This window comes from Coregonus clupeaformis, chromosome 29, assembly GCF_020615455.1.
Source record: "Coregonus clupeaformis isolate EN_2021a chromosome 29, ASM2061545v1, whole genome shotgun sequence".
In the NCBI taxonomy this organism is placed as follows: domain Eukaryota; kingdom Metazoa; phylum Chordata; class Actinopteri; order Salmoniformes; family Salmonidae; genus Coregonus; species Coregonus clupeaformis.
In genome coordinates, this window is record NC_059220.1 from 20192848 (window position 1) to 20220838 (window position 27991).

Below are 27991 nucleotides of genomic sequence, written 5' to 3' on the forward strand. Positions count from 1 at the left end.
CTGTTTCATACCATTCCATTCACTCCATGCCAGCCATTATTATGAGCCGTCCTCCCCTCAGCACCCTCCACTAGCGTAGTCAGACACAAGCAGAAAGACAGATCTTTAGGCTCTCCGGCTCAGCCAGTGTTTATAAGAGGGTGTGCCATTTTGTGTGCTGTATTCTCACTCAGCAGCCGTGTCTTCCCCCAAAAAACTGTACTATGAGGCCATGTGTGATATCCCAATGTATCAAAGTTCATGTAGAATATTGCTAAACTATACAGAGTATGATTATTGTTTTTCAAGTGAAAAGGCATAAATCCAGGGCTTGAGCAATCTGTAGTTTTGTGCAATCTGTAGTTTTGGGAGAGGAGACAGTCCACTGTTGCAATTATTTCCACACAATCCGTGGCAAAGGAAAAACTGCTGTTTATAAATTGGATATACTGTATGGGTTTGGGGGGAAATCTTTGAGTGCTAAGCCAAACATGATTCCTTGGCATGAAATTGGTGGCCACGTTTAAATGAAGTGAACAAGGTTTGATTTGTCAAATGTGTGTTTCTTTCTATCAAATGTGTTGATTGAAATGAGTAAGGAGATGCATCTTGTCTGGCCATGTGACAGTGAACTGATGTGATCCGATGCCGGGCCGCAGTCGCATGGGAGGCTGGGAAGCCCCTCTCCATGGAGGAAGTGCACAAGATAAAGGTCACAAGGTCATGTACTAGCATGGAACCACTGGTGTACCTTAGACCTGGGTCACAATAGCACTTTGTATTATTAACTGCTTTCTTTCGATTACTTTTGATTCGATTGATTTAGCTTGCCGTGTTGCAGTGTTCCTTACAGTCCAAAAATCAAAGGGCAAGAGTCCAGTTACCCTTAAATTACTAACATCGTTCACATTGAAGGTGGTTTCATGATTGCCCTTGAGGGAAAACACTGCAGTTATTGTAATTACCTAAGTGGACAATGGTACAGTTGAATCATCTCCTAAATTGGCTGAATTAAAAAACACTGAATGTGTTGCAAATTGTTGCCTCTGGGATATGCCATACAGACGTGAGCATCTCGTCATTATATACAGATCTCTGGTCATACTGAGTGAGACAGAGAATAACTAAACAAAAGACATCGTTACCTCCTATTGCTCACGTTCCAAGAGATTTCAATCATTACTTATTGTGTGTGTTTTTAGGGGATACTGTGATCCTCCTGTACATCCCTCAGTGTGGAGAGTGCAAGTTCTGTAAAAATCCCAAAACTAACCTGGTCAAAAGATCAGCCACAAAGTCAGAAACAACCCCTAGCCACTACATCTGTTTGTCACTAGTTACCACAGCCACAAAGTCAGAAACAACCCCTAGCCACTACATCTGGTTGTCACTAGTTACCACAGCCACAAAGTCAGAAACAACCCCTAGCCACTACATCTGGTTGTCACTAGTTACCACAGCCACAAAGTCAGAAACAACCCCTAGCCACTACATCTGGTTGTCACTAGTTACCACAGCCACAAAGTCAGAAACAACCCCTAGCCAATACAGCTGGTTGTCACTAGTTACCACAGCCACAAAGTCAGAAACAACCCCTAGCCAATACAGCTGGTTGTCACTAGTTACCACAGCCACAAAGTCAAAACAGCTATATCTTAAAAATTATGAATACAAAAATGAGCTTTTTTAAAGGTTAGGCATAAGGCTAGCAGTGTGGTTACAGTTAGGTTTAAAATCAGATTTTTTGAAGATAAATAGTATAAATTGTCTGGATTCAGTCATGTGGTCCTCTGTAGCTCAGCTGGTAGAGCACGGCGCTTGAAACGCAAAGGTAGTGGGTTCGATCCCCGGGACCACCCATACACAAAAACAAAAACATGTATGCACGCATGACTGTAAGTCGCTTTGGATAAAAGCGTCTGCTAAATGGCATATTATATTATTATATAATTATGACTTTGTGGCTGTGGTAACTAGTGACTACCCTCTACCCTTCACATCCTGCAATTTCCAAAGCCATGTTTCTACTTACCCCAGGGGGACACAGGGCAGGGGGCAGATGCCAGATGGAACCTCCCAATTCTCCTGTAAGGGGATAAGTCTGGCCCACTTCTCTGAGTACACGGTGGTGGCAGACATCTCGTTGGCCAAGGTGGACAAGAAGGCAGGGCTGTGGGATTTCCACAGGCTACTGGGCATCAATTAACACAGCTAAGGTCAGTCAATGGAGTTCCTGATGATAGTGTCTCTCCTGGGGGGAAAACAATTTCTAAAAGCTTTAACAAGAGCAAGGTGTTTTGTTTCATTTGAAAACCACATGACATTTTGTAAAAGCAGAATATGTCCTCACTACCATTTACATTTAAGTAATTTAGCAGATGCTCTTATTCAGAGCGACTTACAAATTGGTGCATTCAACTTAGGATAGCCAGTGGGACAACCACTCCCTTTTTTTTTTTATGGGGGGTGGGGGTAGAAGGATTACTGTTATACTATTCCAGGTATTCCTTAAAGAGGTAGGGTTTCAAGTGTCTCTGGAAGGTGGTCAGTGAATCCGCTGTCCTGGCGTCGTGGGGGAGCTTGTTCCACCATTGGGGTGACAGAGCAGCGAATAGCTTTGACTGGGCTGAGCGGGAACTGTGCTTACGTAGAGGTAAGGGGGCTAGCAGGCCAGAGGTGGATGAACTAACACACTTGATTCAACAGAGTATAGCAGGACCAAACTCTCACCTCACAAATTACCTCTTTTGGTAATTTCCATGCCCAACGATGTACTTACAGGTGGAGACGGGCTCGACCTGTGCAGTGTTTGGCCTTGGAGCGTTGGGCCTGGCTGCCATCAACGGATGCAAAGCAGCAGGGACGACCAGGATCATTGGGATTGACGTCAACCCAGTTTAAGGTGACCAAGGAGTTTGGATTATTCCTTCGCGTGTATGGGCAACGTGGGGATCATGGTGAGGAAGTGGATTCTACCTTTACTGACCACCCGAGTGTTTGGAGAATTACCATTTTGCTGACAATGTGGAGAAAGTAGAGTGCACAGTGCTTTTCTAAATTATATTTTAAGATTGTCACCTAAAGCGAAGTGTTGAAATCTCAATTTTAACAAATGTTATCTGTTACACCTAATGGTCATAGTGGCACCATAGCAAGGTTACGGTTGTGTAAGTAACTGTGTTCCAGAGGGCGGCCCTGAAGGCCTGTCATAAGGACTGGGGCACCAGTGTCACCATTGGGGTGGCAGCAGGCGGGCAAAAGATCTCCACTCCCCCATTCCAACTGGTAACAGGACGCACTTGGCCAGGAACTGGGATGGGTCTAATGTGTTAGTGAGAGCCAAAAGCTCTTGTAGTTGGCACCCCACATAATCCAATAATGTATTAATCAGTTGTCTATCATTTGATTGAACTGAGGTCATGCTTTGCATTTTCTTTCCACAGGATATACAAGTGTGGAGGGTGTTCCTAAACTGGTCAGTGAGTACATGAACAAGAAGCTGAAGGTGGATGAATTTGTGACCCACACGCTGCCCTTCGAAAAGATCAGAGGGCTTCAGTATAATGCATGCTGGGAAATGGTAAGGCATTGCACAAAAATCACATCAAAGCCTGCTTTCCATTTTGCGTTTACTAAATGTATATCATTTTCATCGTTTTCTCGGTCTTGCACTATTCGTGTTGTCAAGAGGCGGCTCTGAAAACCATAACATCACTCCTTATTTCTCCATTTCAATTTAATACATTAAATTTAAGGATTCTCAAAGGATTGTCTTACTGGTCAAAATCATTTGAACCTCGTCGCCAGGCTAATTGCGCATAGCATTGGGAGGAAGCGTCTAGCGAACGAGTTTCATGTCATTTGCAGAGTCAGATTCCCATAATGTGCACATCATAGGAAGTACAAAACAAGAAATGCTTAACTTTCAGCTAATGCAAAACAATCAATACTTCAATGATTATGATATTACTATTTTAATAATACAGTACTCTGGAACAGGGTATTAATTCACAGGTCTGTAGTAAACCCAGACTTCTGCTGAAATAGAGCCTTTGGCATTTATACAGTCCTCACCACACTCAAACACAAAAGCATATACACACACACACACACACACACACACACACAACTACAGAACAGCTGTTTATTACTCCCGTCATAGAAATAATAAAAGGCTGGCAGAGAAACTGTGGAAAGACTGGATTAAAATGGAGACTCAAGAGTGTTGCTCACACCAGTAAAATCGCCAGCATATCAAGATAAATATTGATCGACTGGATTGAGGAATAACAGACATGCTGCCTGGACATTATCCGGCATGCTTATTCTTAATTCACACAGATTAAGGCTCAGCGCGCTACACAAGGGCAATTCCAATCTAGAACTTGGGACCCGCAGCACTGCAGACTTTCATTCCCAATCAAACCAGACCTGGGACGCCTGGCAAGGAGATTCTGGTCAATCAATGAACATAAATCAACTAGCTCACTACAAGAGAGAAAAGAAAACTAGCAGTGCTGCAGACCTCAGGGCCCAGGTTTGAATAGACCTGCACTACACACTTTAGCAGAACACTGAGCTCAACAGCTCCCCTCCCTGGCCACATCTGGCCGTCAATAGGACCCAGCTGCCTTGCTGTCAATTAGGCAACACAGTAAGGTGGCACATGTCTAGAGGTCAAATAGTCAAACTGAAGCTTGACCCTTTCCACACCTCTGCAGTCATATACGTCAACAGAATCCAAGCTCACAATCAAGGTAAAAATTCAACCTGCTACTGCGCAAAGCCACATTTCATAAATACTTATTTATTTTTCCTTTTTATCTTCTGATGAGACATTTATTTTCTAAAACAGCCTCGATAAAACAATCCCCACAGCTGATATCAGATGTATTCAAGTACTTTCCGTAAATTTTGAAGAATGACACTAAATTCGTGGAACAGTGAGAGCCGGGCCGCGGCGGGCTGGCCTTGGGGGGCGCTCAGGTTAGAGGTGGGTATGTGTGATACGACAGGGGGGGCCAAAGAGAGAGCTGCCCATGAGACAGTCCGTCCGTTGCTGTACCCCCACCCCATTTAGATTTGGTTGAGGAAGTGGGGACGTCCGTTGTCGTCCAGCCGGCGTGTCAGAATGTCACAGCCCGTCTCCGTCACAAGCAGAGTGTGCTCAAACTGGGCTGAACGCTTCCCGTCCCGAGTCACAGCTGTCCAGCCGTCAGGCCACGTCTCGTCCTGCCAACCACCTACGCAGAACACACACAGGTATCCAGTATTAAGCACACAAGTACAGTTTTAAAACACACAAGTACAGTTTTAAAACACACAAGTACAGTTTTAAAACACACAGGTACAGTTTTACACACTGTACATTCGGGAAGTATTCAGACCCCTTCCCCTTTTCCACATTTTGTTAAATTATAGCCTTATTCTAAAATTGATTAAATGTTTTTCGTCAATCTACACACAATACCTCATATTGACAACGTGAACAGGTTTTTAGACATTTTTGCAAATGTATTTAAAATAAAAAACAGAAATCCCTTATTTACATAAGTATTCAGACCCTTTCCTATGAGACTCAAAATTGAGCTCAGGAGCATCCTGTTTCCATTGATCATCCTTGAGATGTTTCTACAACTTCATTGGAGTCCACCTGTGGTAAATTCAATTGATTGGACTTGATTTGGAAAGGCACTCACCTGTCTATATAACGTCCCACAGTTGACAGTGCATTTCAGAGCATAAAATCAAGCCATGAGGTCAAAGGAATTGTCCGTAGAGCTCCGAGACAGGATTGTATCGAGGCACAGATCTGGGGAAGGGTACCAAAACAATTCTGCAGCATTGAAGGTTCAAGAACACAGTGGCCTCCATCATTCTTAAATGGAAGAAGTTTGGAAACCACCAAAACCACCAAGACTCTTCCAAACTGAGCAATCGGGGGAGAAGGGCCTTGATCAGGGAGGTGACCAAGAACCCGATGGTCACTCTGACAGAGCTCCAGAGTTCCTCTGTGGAGATGGGAGAACCTTCCAGAAGGACAACCATCTCTGCAGCACTCCACCAATCAGGCCTTTATGGTAGAGTGGGCAGAAGGAAGCCACTCCTCAGTAAAAGGCACAAGATAGCCCAGTTGGAGTTTGCCAAAAGGCACCTAAAGGACTCTCAGACCATGAGAAACAAGATTCTCTGGCGTCATGTCTGGAGGAAACCTGGCACCATCTCTACGGTGAAGCATGGTGGTGGCAGCATCATGCTGTGGGAATGTTTTTCAGTGGAACGGCTGGGGAGACTAGTCAGGATCGAGGCAAAGATGAGAGGCCTGTAATTTTCATCATAGGTACACGTCAACTATGACAGACAAATTGATAATTTTTTTTCCAGAAAATCACATTGTAGGATTTTTTATGAATTTATTTGCAAATTATGGTGGAAAATAAGTATTTGGTCACCTACAAACAAGCAAGATTTTTGGCTCTCACAGACCTGTAACTTCTTCTTTAAGAGGCTCCTCTGTCCTCCACTCGTTACCTGTATTAATGGCACCTGTTTGAACTTGCTATCAGTATAAAAGACACCTGTCCACAACCTCAAACAGTCACACTCCAAACTCCACTATGGCCAAGACCAAAGACCTGTCAAAGGACACCAGAAACAAAATTGTAGACCTGCACCAGGCTGGGAAGACTGAATCTGCAATAGGTAAGCAGCTTGGTTTGAAGAAATCAACTGTGGGAGCAATTATTAGGAAATGGAAGACATACAAGACCACTGATAATCTCCCTCCATCTGGGGCTCCATGCAAGATCTCACCCCATAGGGTCAAAATGATCACAAGAACGGTGAGCAAAAATCCCAGAACCACATGGGGGGACCTAGTGAATGACCCGCAGAGAGCTGGGACCAAAGTAACAAAGCCTACCATCAGTAACACACTACGCCACCAGGGACTCAAATCCTGCTTAAGCCAGTACATGTCCAAGCCCGTCTGAAGTTTGATAGAGTGCATTTGGATGATCCAGAAGAGGATTGGGAGAATGTCATATGGTCAGATGAAACCAAAATAGAACTTTTTGGTAAAAACTCAACTCGTCGTGTTTAGAGGACAAAGAATGCTGAGTTGCATCCAAAGAACACCATACCTACTGTGAAGCATGGGGGTGGAAACATCATGCTTTGGGGCTGTTTTTCTGCAAAGGGACCAGGACGACTGATCCGTGTTAAGGAAAGAATGAATGGGGCCGTGTATCGTGAGATTTTGAGTGAAAACCTCCTTCCATCAGCAAGGGCATTGAAGATGAAACGTGGCTGGGTCTTTCAGCATGACAATGATCCCAAACACACTGCCCGGGCAACGAAGGAGTGGCTTCGTAAGAAGCATTTCAAGGTCCTGGAGTGGCCGAGCCAGTCTCCAGATCTCAACCCCATAGAAAATCTTTGGAAGGAGTTGAAAGTCCGTGTTGCCCAGCGACAGCCCCAAAACATCACTGCTCTAGAGGAGATCTGCATGGAGGAATGGGCCAAAATACCAGCAACAGTGTGTGAAAACCCTTGTGAAGACTTACAGAAAACGTTTGACCTGTGTCATTGCCAACAAAGGGTATATAACAAAGTATTGAGAAACTTTTGTTATTGACCAAATACTTATTTTCCACCATAATTTGCAAATAAATTCATTAAAAATCCTACAATGTGATTTTCTGGATTTATTTTCCTCATTTTGTCTGTCATAGTTGACGTGTACCTATGATGAAAATTACAGGCCTCTCTCATCTTTTTAAGTGGGAGAACTTGCACAATTGGTGGCTGACTAAATACTTTTTTCCCCCACTGTACATAGAGATCCTTGATGAAAACCTGCTCCAGAGCGCTCAGGACCTCAGACTGGGGTGAAGGTTCACCTTCCAACAGGACAACGACCCTAAGCACACAGCCAAGACAATGAAGGAGTGGCTTCAGGACAAGTCTCAATGTCCTTGAGTGGCCCAGCCAGAGCCCGGACTTCAACCCAATTGAACATCTCTGGAGAGACCTTAAAATAGCTGTGCAGCGACGCTTCCCATCCAACCTGACAGAGCATGAGAGGATCTGCAGAGAAGAATGGGAGAAACTCCCCAAATACAGGTGTGCCAAGCTTGTAGCGTCATACCCAAGAATACTCGAGGCGGTAATTGATGCCAAATGTGCTTCAACAAAGTACTGAGTAAAGGGTCTGAATACTTATGCAAATGTGATATTTCCATTCATTGATTGATTTTTTCATAAATGTGCAAAGTTTTCTAAAAACCTGTTTTTGCTTTGTCATTACGAGGTATTGCATGTATATTGATAAGGGGAAAAAATTATTTAATCAATTTTAGAATAAGGCTGTAATGTAACAAAACGAAGAAAAAGTCAAGGGGTCTGAATACTTTCCGAATGCACTGTAGGTATACAATTACCAACCATTACACACATACCGTAAGCACACACACAAACACACACAAAATGACACCCCAAATCTGCGGTCATGTCTCTGAGGGTCCTTACCTTCACAGATCATGGGCTCGATGGTGAATACATGGCCAGGCTTCATCACTCCGACCGCTTTGTTTTCTGCAGAAGAAAGAGGAAACCCACCGATTTATACATCTTCCCCCAAAGTCCTTTGAGGATTAATCAAGTAGGCTACTATGTTATCTAAGAAGGGGATGTCAATTTCACAAGCTTATTGGTGGAAGGAGACGGAGATGTACCCACTGGCATAGTGGGGCACGTTTGGGGCAGTGTGGAACAGTTTGTGGATGCCATGGCCACAGTAGCTCCGCACTACAGAGAAGCCGTTAGCCTGGGCATGTTTCTGGATGATGTTACCAAGCTCCCTGTAGCGGATACCAGGCTTTACTAGAGAAGGGAGAGGAAAAAAACCATTGAGATAGTGAACACATTTTATTTGTATATCTTTATCTGGCATCAGGTAAGAGATCCTACCGGAGTCAATGGCTTGCATAAGGCATTCGAAGGTGGTCTGGACCAGCTTTTTCGCCCCTTCATCCGCCTCTCCAACAAAGAAGGTCTCGTTGAGATCTCCGTGGAATCCATTGTGGTACACAGTAATATCCACTGAACAGGAGGGGGAGGGAAGATGCTGAACATTAGCAGAAATATATACAGTGCCAATAATAAGTATCCACTCCCCTTGGACTTCACATTTTATTGTGTTACAAAGTGGGATTAAAATTTATTTTATTGAGATTTTTTGTCACTGATGTACACAAAATATGTTGTAATGGGGCAAAATGCAAAATAAATAAAGAAAAATAAACCATTATTTTATCATATACAGTGGGGAGAACAAGTATTTGATACACTGCCGATTTTGCAGGTTTTCCTACTTACAAAGCATGTAGAGGTCTGTAATTTTTAGCATAGGTACACTTCAACTGTGAGAGACGGAATCTAAAACAAAAATCCAGAAAATCACATTGTATGATTTTTAAGTAATTAATTTGCATTTTATTGCATGACATAAGTATTTGATCATCTACCAACCAGTAAGAATTCAGTCTCTCACAGACCTGTTAATTTTTCTTTAAGAAGCCCTCCTGTTCTCCACTCATTACCTGTATTAACTGCACCTGTTTGAACTCGTTACCTGTATAAAAAGACACCTGTCTACACACTCAAACAGACTCCAACCTCTCCACAATGGCCAAGACCAGAGAGCTGTGTAAGGACATCAGGGATAAAATTGTAGACCTGCACAAGGCTGGGATGGGCTACAGGACAATAGGGAAGCAGCTTGGTAAGAGCTGTCTGTGTCTGTGAGTAACCACAGCAACAGCTCCGCTTGGGCTGCTCTGCTCAATGAAGAGATGAGCAGTTAGCGGTTAGCTACTTTTCATCACTAAACTCTGACAAAACTCAAGGAACATTTATTTTCAGTGAAATAATCTCTCCTGTTTTATATCTGACGAGGTTGCAGCACTTCTGACACTATGTTATGATCTTTGTCAGATTGACTGTACTGCGCAGCAGAGCACGAGCAAATGGCTCAGCGTCAAAATGTTAGTGATCAATTTAGTGATACCAGAGCCCTGCCTGTACACTAGTTATTGATGAAAAAACAGGGCCCATGTATAATGTCGGGGCCCGCCGGGCTTGGGTCGGGTTAGGAAGGACGACTATCTTTGTAGTGTCTGGGTCGTTTCATACACCATCCAGAGCTTAAGTGCTAACTTGACCATGCTTAACGGGATATTCAGTGTCTGCTTTTCATGTTTTACCCACCTACCAATATGTGCCCTTCTTTATGAGGCACTGGAAAAGCTCCCTGGTTTTATAGATTGAATCTGTGCTGGAAATTCAGAACTCGACTTAGGGACCTTACAGATGTTGTATAAAATGGGGTACAGGGGAAGAGGTAGTCATTAAAAAATCATGTTAACACCTATTTTTTCACACAGAGTGAGTCCAACTTCTTCTTACTCCTTAACTAATTTAGGCTTGCCATAACAAAGGGGGTGAATACTTATACAACCAAGATATTGGAGTTGTTTATTATTTGTTAACATTCATAATTTTATTTTCACTTTGACATTTCTGGATATTTGTGTAGATACATTTCAGTCACACTTTGTAACACAACAAAATGTGAAAAAGTAAAAGAGGGATAAATACTTAAAATATGCACTGTACATGATAGTGGGCAAAATGGCAAAGCTGAATGCTCATGAGACCATTTGTCTTGTCAAACCATGCTGTAAGTCAGAGGTTTTTGGCAGTGTCTCATGGGATCTTGCTCTTGAGAATAGTCTCGTTAGCAGAAATATATAGGACACAGGCTACATTTTGGTGGAAGTCCTATAGACTCTTGCTGAATACTAATAAAACCATTTCTCTTGTCAAACCATGATGTGAGCAAGAGATCTTTGGCAGTCTAATGGGAACTAGCACATTCTCTATGTGCATCTCAATAGTCTAGTGGCTCTCTCACCTATTTAAACCCCATCATACTCAATGATCTGAAAACACACATTAGGTGAAAGAATATGGAGGATGCCAAGTAAATAAAGATGAAGGGACTGAGATGAGGCGAGGAAGCCACTTTATGCTATTGAGATTCCCCTTGGGAAACCTACCGTTGAGGATATCCCCATCCACCAGAGGTCTCCTGTCTGGGATGCCGTGGCAGATGACCTCGTTGACTGACGTGCAGCAAGACTTGGGAAAGTTGTAGTAGTTGAGAGGGGAGGGGTAACAGTTTCTGGCTGTGCAGGCCTGGAGGGAGGAAGTACTTGCACATCAACGATCAAGACGAGGGAGAGAGGAGAAAAGAGTGGATGGGAAGTAGAGGGAAAAGGAGGCTAGAGTCTTTACCAGGTGCACAGTGTGGTCAATCTCCTCCGTGGTCATGCCAGGTTTCACCATCAGGGCGGCGATGTCAAGCACCTCTCGGGCCAGCTACAAAAATACAAAAGTCTTTCCATTTCAAAACCACTGTTTTTAAAACTGTTTTTGTGTATGTTATTAACTGCACCAGCAAAAGGTTAAAAAACAATTGAATAATTTACCTTACACACAACTCTCATGCCTTCGATGTCTTCGGCAGGAAGGATCTTGATCTGTGAAGTGCCCTTCAAAGACTGCTCCGACTCAGACATGCCTTTTAAAAAAACAAGCGCGAAGATTAGGCATACTGGCTTCATTTTTAACATCACCATTCTACCCATATACCAAACTCACCCTGATCAGCTTTCCATCAAACTGAGTCAAAGAACGTTACTCAGTCCAGTCAGACTTTCACTCAAAACAGACTACCATAGTCTACTGACTCAACCACCTCTTGCATCTGCTCAAACATTACTACTTAGTGTCACTACACTAAGTAGCTATGCTACTGGAAAGAGCTTTGCTACTGGAAAGAGCTTAAAGGGATACTTCGGGATTTTGGCAAATGAGGCCTTTTGTCTACTTCCCCATAGTCATATGAACTAGTGGATATCATTTTTATGTTTCTGTGTCCAGTATGAAGGAAGTTCGAGGTAGTTTGCAAGTCAAACAACGACTGGAAGTCTACGGGTATCTACTAGCATAGACACAGTACATTGCTTTAAAAAAAGATCAGAATTGGGCTGCCTATGTAAACGCAGCTTTTGAAGCCCACATCCTCAAGGAATATATTCACTGCATTAAAGTAGACACCAAACGTCCTCACCTAACCTGGCTATATGAAAGAAAGATAATACACTAACAGAGAACGTCACGAGGATGTAGTCCTATACAAGTCGACCAAGAGGCATGATAATATTGATCTGCAGACCTCCTGAAGCCATCACTGAATTCTGCGGCGCTCGAGATCAACCTCTACCCCTTACACTACACACCTGTATCGCTGAAAGGATCCTTCTTTTCCAGCTGAGTTTAATTTTCTCTATATTGCTTACTCCTATGCAAATATTTCAGAGCTACATAATTCTGTGGCATGGGGGCCTTTTTATTGACATAGGCATACAGTTATTCTGGTTGAGCCACATGGTTAGACTATTTTCATTGAAAAGCCCCATGTCATTCTTCTTGTACAGTTATTATCTGGTTATCAGATCACAACACCAAACAATGTTTACATACAATGTATAAACCACGGCATTGATATGAGCTTCATAATCGGTGTAGGCAACATCACTGAAGCATGAGCCACAACCACATCATTAAGTTTATCAACCACTTAGCAGAGACGACACGATTACTGTACAAAACCCCCATCACTACGATAAAATACAGACCATAGCTCTACCGCAGCAGCAAAAGATGAATGAAAACAATGCATGCAAAAACACAATATCTTTGGCCATGCTTCCATTTCCTGCCTGGTGTTCGCAGATTGAGACATACGAAAGAAACAACAAAAAAAGTGGCATACAACAAGAGGAGCGACAGTGTGTGGTGATGTGCTGCACAGATGGGGGGTATAAGGGATTGTTGTGGGTGAGGTAGGACGTACCTGCCATAAGACCCACTTCTGCTGCTGAAGTGATGAGTAGAAGAGAGCTTCAGACACCAGCCTCTCACACTCTCAATCATGCGAGCACACATACACGCACAGTCGCACACCCCCTCTCAAACTCACAAAATCACTTGCATACATAGCCAGACGCAAACAAAGTGGGAATGACCATGGTATCGACCAAGACGAATACGCTTTTTTCAGAGGGTAGCAAATTTATAAAGGAATGCCATTGTTTAAGCTACAGCTTGTCTACAGACTAAGCAGAGGTAAAACGTTATTCTAGGGTAAAGTTTACTAGTCGAATGGACTGAGTTGGAGTCAATTTCATTTCAATTTTGTCAATTAAGGAATGAATTTCTTAATTGACAGAGTTCAAGTGCTATTGACCCCAAATCTTGCTAAGAAGCTAGCAAAAAGACAGACTCACTAGCCAGGTTCACGCTGTGTAGACTAGACTCAGGACGGCAGGAAGCGATCCGATGCCATTAACAATGAACAGCACCGTGGCAGACTTGCCAGACTCAAATCACATTTTATTGGTTGTATATACACTACCAGCCAAAAGTTTGGACACACCTACTAATTCAATGGGTGTTCTTTATTTTTACATCGTAGAATAATAGTGAAGACATCAAAACTATGAAATAACATACGGAATCATGTAGTAACCTAAATATTTTACATTTGGGATTCTTCAAAATAGCCACCCTTTGCCTTGATGACAGCTTTGCACACTCCTGGCATTCTCTCAACCAGCTTCATGAGGTAGTCACCCGGAATGCATTTCAATTAACAGGTGTGCCTTGTTCAAAGTTAATTTGTGGAATTTCTTTCCTTCTTAATGTGTTTTTGGTAAAAGACCAAGTCCATATTATGGCAAGAACAGCCAATTCGACCGGTGGAAATGTGTCCTTTGGTCTAGAGTCCAAATTGGAGATTTTTGGTTCCAACCGCCGTGTCTTTGTGAGACGCGGTGTGGGTGAACGGATTATCTCTGCATGTGTAGTTCCCACCGTAAAGCATGGAGGATGCGGTGTTATGGTGCTTTGCTGGTGACACTGTCTGTGATTTATTTAGAATTCAAGGCACACTTAACCAGCATGGCTACCACAGCATTCTGCAGCGATACGACATCCCATCTGGTTGGGCTTAGTGAGACGATCATTTGTGTAAGGGCTATTTTACCAAGAGTGTGATGGAGTGCTGCATCAGATGACCTGGCCTCCACAATCCCCCGACCTCAACCCAATTGAGATGGTTTGGAATGAGTCGGACGGCAGAGTGAAGGAAACGCAGCCGACAAGTGCTCAGCATATGTGGGAACTCCTTCAAGACTATTGGAATAGCATTCCAGGTGAAGCTGGTTGAGAGAATGCCAAGAGTGTGCAAAGCTGTAATCAAGGCAAAGGGTGGCTATTTAACACTTTTTTGGTTACTACATGATTCCATGTGTGTTATTTTATAGTTTTGATGTCTTCACTATTATTCTAGAAAACAGTAAAAATAAATAAAAACCCTTGATTGAGTAGGTGTGTACAAACTTTTGACTGGTACTGTACATATTTAGCAGATGTTTTTGCGGGTGTAGCGAAATGCTTATATTCCTAGGTCCAACAGACTGTCTGGCGATCAATGCTGGGCAAGGACAACAAAGCAAATCAACGGTTGTGCTGCTTATGGTTATATTTAACCCAGCCCAGATGTATTAGGTCCAGATTTTTTCAATTTCGAAGTGCCTAGAAATCTAGGTTACATTCTAATTTTGACAAGACTGCAATGCAGAGAACATCAGAACTGGGAAGTGACTAATGTGAAATAGTTTATGAGTAAAGTTATTCATTCACATATAACAGGCTTAGTGCTGGCTAACTGGTCAAATGTATGTTATGCAGTAGTTGGCCAGCATCAACATCTCAATCATATTCATATTCTATGCATGCTCATTTCTATTTATCCAAGTTTGCATGGTTGCCTAGCAACATGTGTTTTGCCAGGATAATTTGGCCATGAAGGAAAATGTTCAAGGCCCTTGCCATCCAGAGAAACTGAACTGGAATTCACAGTGTGAGTGTGCACTAGCTACTACTTACTCTCAGACTCCGCAGCTTCAGTAGAGAAATACATAGGTACAGTGAGGGAAAAAAGTATTTGAACCCCTGCTGATTTTGTACTTTTGCCCACTGACAAAGAAATGATCAGTCTATAATTTTAATGGTAGGTTTATTTGAACAGCGAGAGACAGAATAACAACAACAAAATCCAGAAAAACGCATGTCAAAAATGTTATAAATTGATTTGCGTTTTAATGAGGGAAATAAGTATTTGACCCCTCTGCAAAACATGACTTAGTACTTTGTGGCAAAACCCTTGTTGGCAATCAGAGGTCAGATGTTTCTTGTAGTTGGCCACCAGGTTTGCACACATCTCAGGAGGGATTTTGTCCCACTCCTCTTTGCAGATCTTCTCCAAGTCATTAAGGTTTCGAGGCTGACGTTTGGCAACTCGGACCTTCAGCTCCCTCCACAGATGTTCTATGGGATTAAGGTCTGCAGACTGGCTAGGCCACTCCAGGACCTTAATGTGCTTCTTCTTGAGCCACTCCTTTGACCCAAAACACACGGCCAACGCAACATTGTCATGCTGGAATACCCATCCACGACCCATTTTCAATGCCCTGGCTGAGGGAAGGTTCTCACCCAAGATTTGACGGTACATGGCCCCGTCCATCGTCCCTTTGATGCGGTGAAGTTGTCCTGTCCCCTTAGCAGAAAAACACCCCCAAAGCATAATGTTTCCACCTCCATGTTTGACGGTGGGGATGGTGTTCTTGGGGTCATAGGCAGCATTCCTCCTCCTCCAAACACGGTGAGTTGAGTTGATGCCAAAGAGCTCGATTTGGGTCTCATCTGACCACAACACTTTCACCCAGTTCTCCTCTGAATCATTCAGATGTTCATTGGCAAACTTCAGACGGGCCTGTATATGTGCTTTCTTGAGCAGGGGGACCTTGCGGGCGCTGCAGGATTTCAGTCCTTCACGGCGTAGTGTGTAACCAATTGTTTTCTTGGTGACTATGGTCCCAGCTGCCTTGAGATCATTGACAAGAGCCTCCCGTGTAGTTCTGGGCTGATTCCTCACCGTTCTCATGATCATTGCAACTCCACGAGGTGAGATCTTGCATGGAGCCCCAGGCCGAGGGAGATTTGACAGTTATTTTGTGTTTCTTCCATTTGCGAATAATCGCACCAACTGTTGTCACCTTCTCGCCAAGCGGCTTGGCAATGGTCTTGTAGCCCATTCCAGCCTTGTGTAGGTCTACAATCTTGTCCCTGACATCCTTGGAGAGCTCTTTGGTCTTGGCCATGGTGGAGAGTTTGGAATCTGATTGATTGCTTCTGTGGACAGGTGTCTTTTATACAGATAACAAGCTGAGATTAGGTGCACTCCCTTTAAGAGTGTGCTCCTAATCTCAGCTCGTTACCTGTATAAAATACACCTGGGAGCCAGAAATCTTTCTGATTGAGAGGGGGTCAAATACTTATTTCCCTCATTAAAATGCAAATCAATGTATAACATTTTTGACACGCGTTTTTCTGGATTTTTTTGTTGTTATTCTGTCTCTCACTGTTCAAATAAACCTACCATTAAAATTATAGACTGATCATTTCTTTGTCAGTGGGGAAACGTACAAAATCAGCAGGGGATCAAATACTTTTCCCCCCTCACTGTATAGTAACATCAGTCTAAATGAGATTACTTGTTGCATCTTTAAAAGGGTTGTGGGATCATAGCCATATGAATGCATGGAGTTCGCCTCATGCCATGTTCAAACATTGAAAATCGGCAGCAAAATTGAGCTATTTTGGCTGGCCTTACGCAAGATGTGGCTGCAACTAAAATGGCAGTCCCTGATCTGACGACGAACAACTGACGTGACATTATCTCACTCGTGTCCCTGCATGCCATTTGGATGAATGTGCCATGAGTGGAGAGACCGCAACCATGGCCATATGTGGAGAGACCGTAACCATGGCCACGAGTGGAGACACCGTAACCATGGCTACCTGGAGGGTGATCAGCATTAGTGGTACACGACCCCAGGATTTTTGGAGTCGACTCAGACTCCTGTGGTTGGAGTCGTAGGAGTCAACTCTTACTCAACTCCCAAAACACACTGAAACGGATGCGCACACACATACACACCACCTCACTATTGCAGAGTCCTACTAGGAAGACTACATTTGCGTTCTAGAGGACTGACATGAGCATGATGCTGCCCATTTGCCTAGAAAAGGCCTATTTTGTTTGAATATAGGTGATGTGTAGGAACTACAACATTTCAGTGATATTTCTGCTGTGTGCAGCCTTGACAGATCCCATGGGATGATGCTGCTCACTCTACGCCGATAAGCCTATTCTTTGCCATGTTATAGCCCTATTCGGACGGTATCTAGAGACGTTGGTTTTGTAATTATTATCCAAGCATGTACGTTACCTCTAGAGGACGATTCACACAGGATAGACGATAATAGGCTACACTGATAACTCGTGCTTGGCTGCCAAAATGTATAGGTTTCCCCATAATATTTAAATTGATGAAGTCTGATCATTATAATTATTTTAGCGATCCATCCATGGTAGACATCCTTCCTAATAACAATGCCCCCCACCCTGCTGATTTGAGCTACTGAACCATATTTTCACTTGACTGTGTTTATGGATGAGAAAGTGAACTTGCCATTTTCAAAACGTTTAGCGGGGATGCTGCTCTGTGATCTATTGCCTAGGACAGCTACCATCCAGTAGGTTCACTCCAACCCTAGCGTATCTGATTCAATAATTAGCTGGTTGATAAACTGACTCAGATTAGTTAGGCTACAACTGGGGTTGGAGCGAAAACCTACAGGAAGGTAGCTCTCCAGGAACAGGGTTGGAGAGCCCTGACCTAGGACATCAACAGCCAGCCAGGGTTTCATTAAGCAATAGGCACTACTTTTTATTGAACATTTAAGCCTAATTAGACTGATGTTCAACTTCATTTCCCTGGCACTATGAAGAATAGTTTAGCCATACTCATTGATAGCCTAATATACAGTGGGGAGAACAAGTATTTGATACACTGCCGATTTTGCAGGTTTTCCTACTTACAAAGCATGTAGAGGTCTGTAATTTTTATCATAGGTACACTTCAACTGTGAGAGACGGAATCTAAAACAAAAATCCAGAAAATCACATTGTATGATTTAAGTAATTAATTTGCATTTTATTGCATGACATAAGTATTTGATACATCAGAAAAGCAGAACTTAATATTTGGTACAGAAACCTTTGTTTGCAATTACAGAGATCATACGTTTCCTGTAGGTCTTGACCAGGTTTGCACACACTGCAGCAGGGATTTTGGCCCACTCCTCCATACAGACCTTCTCCAGATCCTTCAGGTTTCGGGGGCTGTCGCTGGGCAATACGGACTTTCAGCTCCCTCCAAAGATTTTCCATTGGGTTCAGGTCTGGAGACTGGCTAGGCCACTCCAGGACCTTGAGATGCTTCTTACGGAGCCACTCCTTAGTTGCCCTGGCTGTGTGTTTCGGGTCGTTGTCATGCTGGAAGACCCAGCCACGACCCATCTTCAATGCTCTTACTGAGGGAAGGAGGTTGTTGGCCAAGATCTCGTGATACATGGCCCCATCCATCCTCCCCTCAATATGGTGCAGTCGTCCTGTCCCCTTTGCAGAAAAGCATCCCCAAAGAATGATGTTTCCACCTCCATGCTTCACGGTTGGGATGGTGTTCTTGGGGTTGTACTCATCCTTCTTCTTCCTCCAAACACGGCGAGTGGAGTTTAGACCAAAAGCTCTATTTTTGTCTCATCAGACCACATGACCTTCTCCCATTCCTCCTCTGGATCATCCAGATGGTCATTGGCAAACTTCAGACGGGCCTGGACATGCGCTGGCTTGAGCAGGGGGACCTTGCGTGCGCTGCAGGATTTTAATCCATGACGGCATAGTGTGTTACTATTGGTTTTCTTTGAGACTGTGGTCCCAGCTCTCTTCAGGTCATTGACCAGGTCCTGCCGTGTAGTTCTGGGCTGATCCCTCACCTTGCTCATGATCATTGATGCCCCACGAGGTGAGATCTTGCATGGAGCCCCAGACCGAGGGTGATTGACCGTCATCTTGAACTTCTTCCATTTTCTAATAATTGCGCCAACAGTTGTTGCCTTCTCACCAAGCTGCTTGCCTATTGTCCTGTAGCCCATTCCAGCCTTGTGCAGGTCTACAATTGTATCCCTGATGTCCTTACACAGCTCTCTGGTCTTGGCCATTGTGGAGAGGTTGGAGTCTGTTTGATTGAGTGTGTGGACAGGTGCAGTTAATACAGGTGATGAGTGGAGAACAGTGGCTTCTTAAAGTGGCTTCTTAAAGAAAACCTAACAGGTCTGTGAGAGCCGGAATTCTTACTGGTTGGTAGGTGATCAAATACTTATGTCATGCAATAAAATGCACATTAATTACTTAAAAATCATACAATGTGACTTTCTGGATTTTTGTTTTAGATTCCGTCTCTCACAGTTGAAGTGTATCTATGATAAAGATTACAGACCTCTACATGCTTTGTAAGTAGGAAAACCTGCAAAATCGGCAGTGTATCAAATACTTGTTCTCCCCACTGTATACACTTGAATATACTTTTGGTGAATTTACAAGGCATTGCTAGATACAGACTACCAAGATAGCCTATGCACACGGTTCTGACCGTCTCTCTGCCTGGCCTGCTCCGCTCTCCCCCTCGCCTGGTTCTGACTGTCTCTCTGCCTACCCCGCTCCTCTCTCTCCCTCGCCTGGTTTTGACCGTCCCCCTGCCTGCCCCGCTCCTCTCTCTCCCTCGCCTGGTTCTGACTGTCTCTCTGCCTGGCCCGCTCCGCTCTCCCTCGCCTGGTTCTGACTGTCTCTCTGCCTGGCTCGCTCCGCTCTCCCTCGCCTGGTTCTGACTGTCTCTCTGCCTGCCCCGCTCCTCTCTCCCTCGCCTGGTTCTGACTGTCTCTCTGCCTGGCCCGCTCCTCTCTTCCTCGCCTGGTTCTGACTGTCTCTCTGCCTGGCTCGCTCCGCTCTCCCTCGCCTGGTTCTGACCGTCTCTCTGCCTGCCCCGCTCCTCTCTCCCTCACCTGGTTCTGACTGTCTCTCTGACTGCCCCGCTCCTCTCTCCCTCACCTGGTTCTGACCGTCTCTCTGCCTGCCCCGCTCCTCTCTCCCTCACCTGCTTCCCTTTCTCTTCCCTATGAAAACCGCTGGTGTGTTTGGTCTTCGGTCTGTTGCGCGTAGAATAGCTCAGCCTACTCACTGATAATAATAATAAAGCCCCTACTTTAGTGAACTTGCGCGAGACATTGCAAGCCAAGAAATTGTGAAATACACAATTCATAAGCTTGACAACCAGAAATGGGAAACGACACCGGGAGTCGAGGAATCTATTATTGTGGAGTCGACTCCCCACCACTAATCAGCAGTCAGGTGATGTAGGGTGCGTTTGTAAATTCACTCCGATTTCAGAGCACTCTCGTTTGAGTGTGCCAGAGTGCAGAATAGCTGATGAATTTACAAATCGCTCAACACCCGTTGAATATGACCGGTGTCAGTAAAAGTCGGCAAAAAAACAATTAAATTGATGCCAGCAGCACAGTTACAGTCACCAACGCTCTAGATAACATGAAAACAGCCTAATCAGCTCTGCTAGAGCAAGTAAAATGGTCAGAGTGATGTGTTCTCTCATGTATGTCTGGAAGTAGCTAGCAAGCTAGCTAACATTAGCCAGTTAGCTTGGGTGCTTGACTGCCATTGTAAGGCCAGAACGCTCGGATCAACCCTACTCCTCGGCCAGAGCGTCCAGTGTGTGCTCTGAACGCTCCGAGAACTAAACGCTCTGAATTTATGAACGGACTGGATGCTCGGCCTCAAGGTTACCATGGATACATAATGAATGACCAGCTTTAGTGGAATCTAGGGCTGGGGCAGTAACCAATTTTCTATGACTGATACTGTATGTCAGGTGAGATGTTAAACAGAAACATCAATACTTTTCTGGGAAGTGTCGTTCCGGTCTTTTTCGATACTAGATTATGAAAAACGGTTCGGTACTAGATATTTATTATATATTTTTTTACCTTCACGGATCAAGTCAGTCTATCAGTGCAGCCGATCTCTTATTATATAGTGCACACCGTTCCTCCTCCACTTACTCATTGGTAGCCTGCACTGGGAGTCTGGGCTGCATCAGGTTAGCTCCCCACTCATGCTGCACAGAAGTTAACATACTTGAATAATGCGACACGGCATGTAGAAATGTCGAAACTTAATTACTGTTCGCAAAACAATGTCCATACAGGCTAGAACACTTTACAACGCAAGATGATACTGGTAACTTCCAGCTTTATATGTTAACTTTCCTTGCTAGCTGACAGCTAAAGCTACCATCAATTCATTACCCTAGTACTTTGTGATAATGTGCAAACCATAATGCAAAATATGCCACCAAAACTATTCATTCATTATTTGGTCTCTCGCTCATGTCTCTCCCATTATCTATGGCCTCAGCGAATTGACTGTGTTGCAATTACTGGTTAATGAGACAGCGCACATTTTTATAAAAGAGGCTACACTACCAGTCAAAGGTTTGGACACACCTACTCATTCAAGGGTTTTTCTTTATAATTTTTTTTATACCATTTTTTAAATTGTAGAATAATAGTGAAGACATCAAAACTATGAAATAACACATATGGAATCATGTAGTAACCAAAAAAGTGTTAAATCAAAATATATTTTATATTTGAGATTCTTCAAATAGCCACTACCATGAGGTAGTCACCTGGAATGCATTTTAATTAACAGGTATGACTTTTTAAAAGTTAATTTGTGGAATTTCTTTCCTTTTAAATGCGATTGAGCCAATCAGTTGTGTTGTGACAAGGTAGGGGTGGTATACAGAAGATAGCCCTATTTGGTAAAAGACCAAGTACATATTATGGCAAGAACAGCTCAAATAAGCGAAGAGAAACAACAGTCCATCATTACTTTAAGACATGAAGGTCAGTCAATAGGGAACATTTCAATAACTTTGAAAGTTTCTTCTAGTGCAGTCGCAAAAACCATCCAGCGCTATGATGAAACTGGCTCTCATGAGGACAACCACAGGAATGGAAGACCCAGGCTTACCTCTGCTGCAGAGGATAAGTTCATTAGAGTTAACAGCCTCAGAAATTGCAGCCCAAATAAATGCTTCAGAGTTAAGTCACAGACACATCTCAACATCAACTGTTCAGATGGGACTGTGTGAATCAGGCCTTCATGGTCGATTGCTGGAAAGAAACCACTACTAAAGGACACCAATAAGAAGAAGAGACCTGCTTGGGCCAAGAAATACGAGCAATGGATATTAGACTGGTGGAAATGTGTCCTTTGGGCTGGAGTCCAAATTGGGAGATTTTTGGTTCCAACCGCCGTGTCTTTGTGAGACGCGGTGTGGGTGAACGGATGATCTCTGCATGTGTAGTTCCCACCGTAAAGCATGGAGGAGGTGTTATGGTGTGGGGGTGCTTTGCTGGTGACACTGTCTGTGATTTATTTAGAATTTAAGGCACACTTAACAAGCATGGCTCCCACAGCATTCTGCAGCGATAAGCCATCCCATCTTGTTTGAGCTTAGTGGGACTCTCATTTGTTTTTCAAAAGGACAATGACCCAACACACCTTCAGGCAGTGTAAGGGCTATTTTCCCAAGAAGGAGGGTGATGGTGTGCTGCATCAGATGACCTGGCCTCCACAATCCCCCGACCTCAACCCAATTTAGATGGTTTGGGATGAGTCAGACGGCAGAGTGAAGGAAAAGCAGCCAACAAGTGCTCAGCATATGTGGGAACTCCTTCAAGAGCGTTGGAAAAGCATTCCAGGTGAAGCTGGTTGAGAGAATGCCAAGACTGTGCAAAGCTGTCAAAAGGCAAAGGGTGGCTATTTGAAGAATCTCCAATGTAAAATATATTTTGATTTGCTTAACACTTTTTGGTTACTACATGATTCCATATATGTTATTTCATAGTTTTGATGTCTTCACTCTTATTATAAAATGTAGAAAATAAAGAAAATCCCTTGAATGAGTAGGTGTCCAAACTTTTGACTGGTACTGTACTTCTATGTAAATGTTGTTGATAAAATAAGTCACAAATCAAAGGGAAACAGGTTGTAATCTGTAGCCCCATGTAATCAGCCAAAACAAGCTCAATAACGCAATGCATGCACACACTCCTATTGAATATACATTCACCTGTATCGTGGATAGATATAGGCTACATCTTGATGTACCCAGTTTAAGAGATTGACCATACAAATAAATGATTACCATTATGTTATGTTGTTAGATTGGTAAAAACAAAGTCAAATTGATTGTATGATTGTTCATTAATGCATACATGGCTGTCTGAAAAATGTAGACATTTACATTTTAGTCATTTAGCAGACGCTCTTGTCCAGAGCGACTTACATGAGCAATTAGGGTTAAGTGCCTTGCTCAAGGGCACAGACAGATTTTTCACCTAGTCGGCTCGGGGATTAGAACCAGCGACCTTTCGGTTACTGGCACAACGCTCTTAACCACTAAGCTACCTGCCGAAGTAAAAAAAAATTGAATGTAGTGATATTGAACTCAAAAGATGCCCAACGATTGAACAGAGTAGTAGCTGAGTTTCTGCCTGGATCAGGTGCCATTCCGTGACTTTGGCTAATATGCCTTATTATTTTGTCATGGTATCGTTTCGGTTTCGAGTATCGTGATGGTATTGAGTATTGTGATAAGAAACCTGGTATCGAAGTCAACATTATGGTATCATGACAACACTTTCTGGGTATAGTACTGGGTATTGACAGTGTACATTTTCCTCGGATAAAGTGTAATTTACATTTAAGTCATTTAGCAGACGCTCTTATCCAGAGCGACTTACAGTTAGTGAGTGCATACATTTTTCATAATGTTTCAATATCAACACAATTCATGACAAAGAATACTTGCTTTGAGAAGATTTTCAAAGACACCACAGGATTTCATAATAATTCAAAGCAACTGGAGGCGGTCTCAGTCTAAGAGGAGTAGCGTTACCTAGTGGATGATCAGCATAGTCAGGTCTTTGGATGTCACTGGGGACAGTCCTCATGGGAGTCTACAAGGGGGAACCAATGACAGGAGAGATTGATTACATGGAGCTCACAGAAGACACCAACAAGAAGAGCGATTACAGACATGATTACAAAGCTCACAGGGGCTAATGAGTAAACTTTACACAAAGCTTGTGTGGTTTATGTCTATTAATCATGTTGTGTTGACATTAGTTGGCCTACTATGTAACTAGGAAAAAACGCTCCTACATAAAATATCTTATAAGCACATTAGCACCATTTAGATATGTACAAGAAAGGTGTTCTTACGAGTGGGTAGTGAGGGCGTAGTTTGCCCGTGTAGCGGTAGCCAGGCCATGGGTCTGTGTTGGTGTCGTTCTCCACGCAGTTCTTTGCCTCATCCTGGTTATCATCCTCTGCAAATCAGAATATAATTTAGGTCATCTGATTTGACACCATTGTGAGAGATCCCAGTTAGGTGTTCACACATACACTACCGTTCAAAAGTTTGGGGTCACTTAGAAATTCTTGTTTTCGAAAGAAAAGCAAAAAAATGTATCCATTAAAATAACATCAAATTGATCAGAAATACAGTGTGGACATTGTTAATGTTGTAAATGGCTATTGTAGCTGGAAACGGCTGATTTTTTATGGAATATCTACATAGGCGTACAGAGGCCCATTATCAGCAACCATCAGTCCTGTGTGCCAATGGCACGTTGTGTTTGCTAATCCAAGTTTATCATTTTCAAATAGGTAATTGATCATTAGAAAACCCTTTTGCAATTATGTTAGCACAGCTGAAAACTGTTGTGCTGATTAAAGAAGCAATAAAACTGGCCTTCTTGAGACTAGTTGAGTATCTGGAGCATCAGCAATTGGCAGCTTCATTAAATAGTACCCGCAAAACACCAGTCTCAACGTCAACAGTGAAGAGGCGACTCCGGGATGCTGACCTTCTAGGCAGAGTTGCAAAGAAAAAGCCATAAGGTCAGCATCCCGGAGTCGCCTCTTCACTGTTGACGTTGAGACTGGTGTTTTGCGGGTACTATTTAATGAAGCTGCCAGTTGAGGACCTGTGAGGCATCCGTTTCTCAAACTAGACACTAATGTATTTGTCCTCTTGCTCAGTTGTGCCCCGGGGCCTCCCACTCCTCTTTCTATTCTGGTTAGAGCCAGTTTGCGCTGTTCTGTGAAGGGAGTAGTACACAGCGTTGTACGAGATCTTTCAGTTTCTTGGCAATTTCTCTCATGGAATAGCCTTCATTTCTCAGAACAAGAATGACAAGTTTCAGAAGAAAGTTCTTTGTTTCTGTCCATTTTGAGCCTGTAATCGAACCCACAATTATTGATGCTCCAGATACTCAACTAGTCTCAAGAAGGCCAGTTTTGTTGCTTCTTTAATCAGCACAACAGTTTTCAGCTGTGCTAACATAATTGCAAAAGGGTTTTTAATGATCAATTAGCCTTTAAAAATGATAAACTTGGATTAGCAAACACAACCTGCCATTGGAACACAGGACTGATGGTTGCTGATAATGGCCCTCTGTAAGCCTATGTAGATATTCCATTAAAGATCAGCCGTTTCCAGCTACAATAGCCATTTACAACATTAATAATGTCTACACTGTATTTCTGATCAATTTTATGTTATTTTAATGGACAAATAAATTGCTTTTCTTTCGAAAACAAGGTAATTTCTAAGTGACCCCAAACTTTTGAACGGTAGTGTACACACTAGACTAAGGCGGGTTGGGCACGCTTAGCCTATGAGGGCCAAGTGGGGGTACAGGTTTTTGTTCCAGCCAAGCGGTAAAATGCCCAAATCTACTAACCAACTAAATAATTGTCTTTAATGGTGACTTTGTTTAGTTGAATCAGGTGTGTTGCTGCCTGGCTGGGGGGGTGGGGACCTGCACCCCCACCGGCCCTCTCAGGTTGTCCGCCCCTGCTCTAATGGCTTGTACTGAGTGCAGTGTCTCATCCATTTTGAAAGGCTACACCATTGCTCTATTCCACCATCAAAAATAGAGGATGGAAAAGCTTTGGCAATTATGTTGGCTTTCACCTATTCTATGCTTTCAAATTATAGGTCAGGTAAGAATAGGAACATTGACAAACGCCATGTAGGGACATTGTGGTCTGTTTGAAAAATTATTTGGAAGGGAGTAGGCCTATGTGATAGAATATTGCTGAGGATACATACTTGCTTTTTTGTGCAGCTGCTTGTGAGTGGCCCAGCTCCCTTTGAAGCACTCCTGAATGAGAGGACAACGAGAGGAGGGAGAAATACAGGACTCTGTAGGGGTGTACAGGTTTCAATGGCAGCAGTGTCTGGCACTGGCACTAATTGCGGAATTAATTCCTCTAATCGTCTGTGGACTGGGAGTTGTGCATCCCTGCTCAATATTAAAGGCAGAGTGAGTGAAACCAATGGGCTCTGAATTTCATACAATTACATAAACCACTTTTGTTTCCAACAGTGTCATTGAGGAATACTGCCATTTAGGCTAGTTGAAGTGGCAATAAGACATACAAGGCTAAGATATAACTTTCTTTCAAGACTTGGTCAATGGCCAGTTGACCATGGGCTAACCTCTTTGCTGACCACTAGAGTAAGGAGAGAGTAGTGGGGTAAAAATATCCCTTAGACTGCAACTAGCCTCATAGCTCTGGGTGGTATAGAGGCTTTGACAGAGCTGCCTGTATGGAACATCACAGCAGCGCCACCTCCCCATCTGTCTCTGCCAAAAATTAATCTAGGCCTACACTGCCAGAGAAGTTTAAGCTTTGAACTAATTACACTGCCTTTTATCCTTATCGCTAATGGTACACAGCTAAACTGCCACTTGGGCCTGCATCTTTGGCAATTTCAATGATTTCTTGAGTGGGATACATAATCTTAGTTACCCATTGGTAATGGTATGCATTAATTTAACAGTTTTCAAAGTGACAGTGAAAGCTGCTCAACATTTCAGACAAGCAAGCCACAGGTGGTTTACAGCCAGGCCAGCGGCAGAGAAATCAAATGAATGAACATGGCTAGCTACATCAGCTTGTAGAAAGCATGCCTCAGTTAGCTCTACCTTGTTCGGCTAGTTAACCATTTCATTCACTGCAATAAACAATGTCAATGAGCAAGTTAGGCTATCTAGCCAGCTAACGTCGTTAGTTTGCTAGACTTTGCAAACTTGATGCTCAGATTAACTAACAGACTTAACGTTAGCTAATTAGCTAGCTAACGTTAGTAGCTAGCTAGCAACTAACATGCTAACAAACCCATAAAGAAAACTTTTCAACAAGCATTTTTCATACATAATTATAACGTTAGTTATTGACTTCAAATCAAATTCCTAGATAATGCATTTGCAAACCTTTACTTTTTAGCTAACGTTAGGGTTGTATGCAGAAGAATGCTTGTAAGTTAGCTAGTCAGCTTCAAGTGCTAGGCTAGCTAAAGGGGTGTGTGAGGAAACGCAATCAGGATTCAGGGCCGTTATGTTACCTCGTGATAAATTATGTATTTCTGGGCCGCTGTGTATCATGTCAGACCCCTCTCTCACTGAATGAATTAGAAAATGAATGTTACCTGAGAGCAGAAGTATGAGCCTTGGATCCCAAGCTTGATGCAGGTTGGACATTGAAGTTTGGCCTCGTTGCTACAGCCTTCTGTTTCGCATTCCCGAGCCTCGATAGCCGCCATGCCTGCAGTCTGGAGGGGTGGAGACTGGGGAGTGGACTGGACGGTCTGTTAGCTGGAGAGAACCTCGCGAGCGCAGCCTCAGCACATAATTATGAGATATTCAACATGTAGTTGTGACCTTGGCTGGCTATTTTATATGCTGAAATAAAGTATAT

At 43.3% G+C, this 27991-nt stretch overlaps 1 protein-coding gene across 2 annotated transcripts; it reads right to left on the minus strand.

The window, feature by feature from the left end:
- Positions 1-4958: 4958 nt before the first annotated feature.
- Positions 4959-27900, minus strand: LOC121544804 (methionine aminopeptidase 1). 2 transcript variants are annotated; one of them, XM_041854962.2, is made up of 12 exons: positions 27723-27900; positions 26340-26391; positions 24443-24549; positions 24117-24177; positions 12962-12985; positions 11532-11623; positions 11338-11421; positions 11100-11238; positions 8950-9081; positions 8719-8862; positions 8509-8574; positions 4959-5222 (listed from the first exon to the last, which is right to left on the minus strand). In XM_041854962.2, exons 1-12 carry the CDS (start codon positions 27834-27836, stop codon positions 5056-5058), a joined length of 1182 nt encoding a protein of 393 aa, XP_041710896.1. In that variant the 5' UTR covers positions 27837-27900; the 3' UTR covers positions 4959-5055. The 2 variants fall into 2 exon arrangements, with proteins under 2 accessions (XP_041710896.1, XP_041710897.1); XM_041854963.2 differs by lacking the exon at positions 12962-12985 and having other exon boundaries at positions 27723-27898.
- Between the last annotated feature and the right edge of the window lie 91 nt (positions 27901-27991).

Excerpts from the sequence above, each read along its gene's own strand:
- LOC121544804 (XM_041854962.2), bottom strand. The coding sequence starts at position 27,836 with ATGGCGGCTATCGAGGCTCGGGAATGCGAAACAGAAGGCTGTAGCAAC. Across the intron at positions 9,082-11,099 it reads GGATGGGGATATCCTCAACG|TGGATATTACTGTGTACCAC; the intron begins GTAGGTTTCCCA and ends CCTCCTGTTCAG. Across the intron at positions 8,863-8,949 it reads TATGCAAGCCATTGACTCCG|TAAAGCCTGGTATCCGCTAC; the intron begins GTAGGATCTCTT and ends TCCCTTCTCTAG.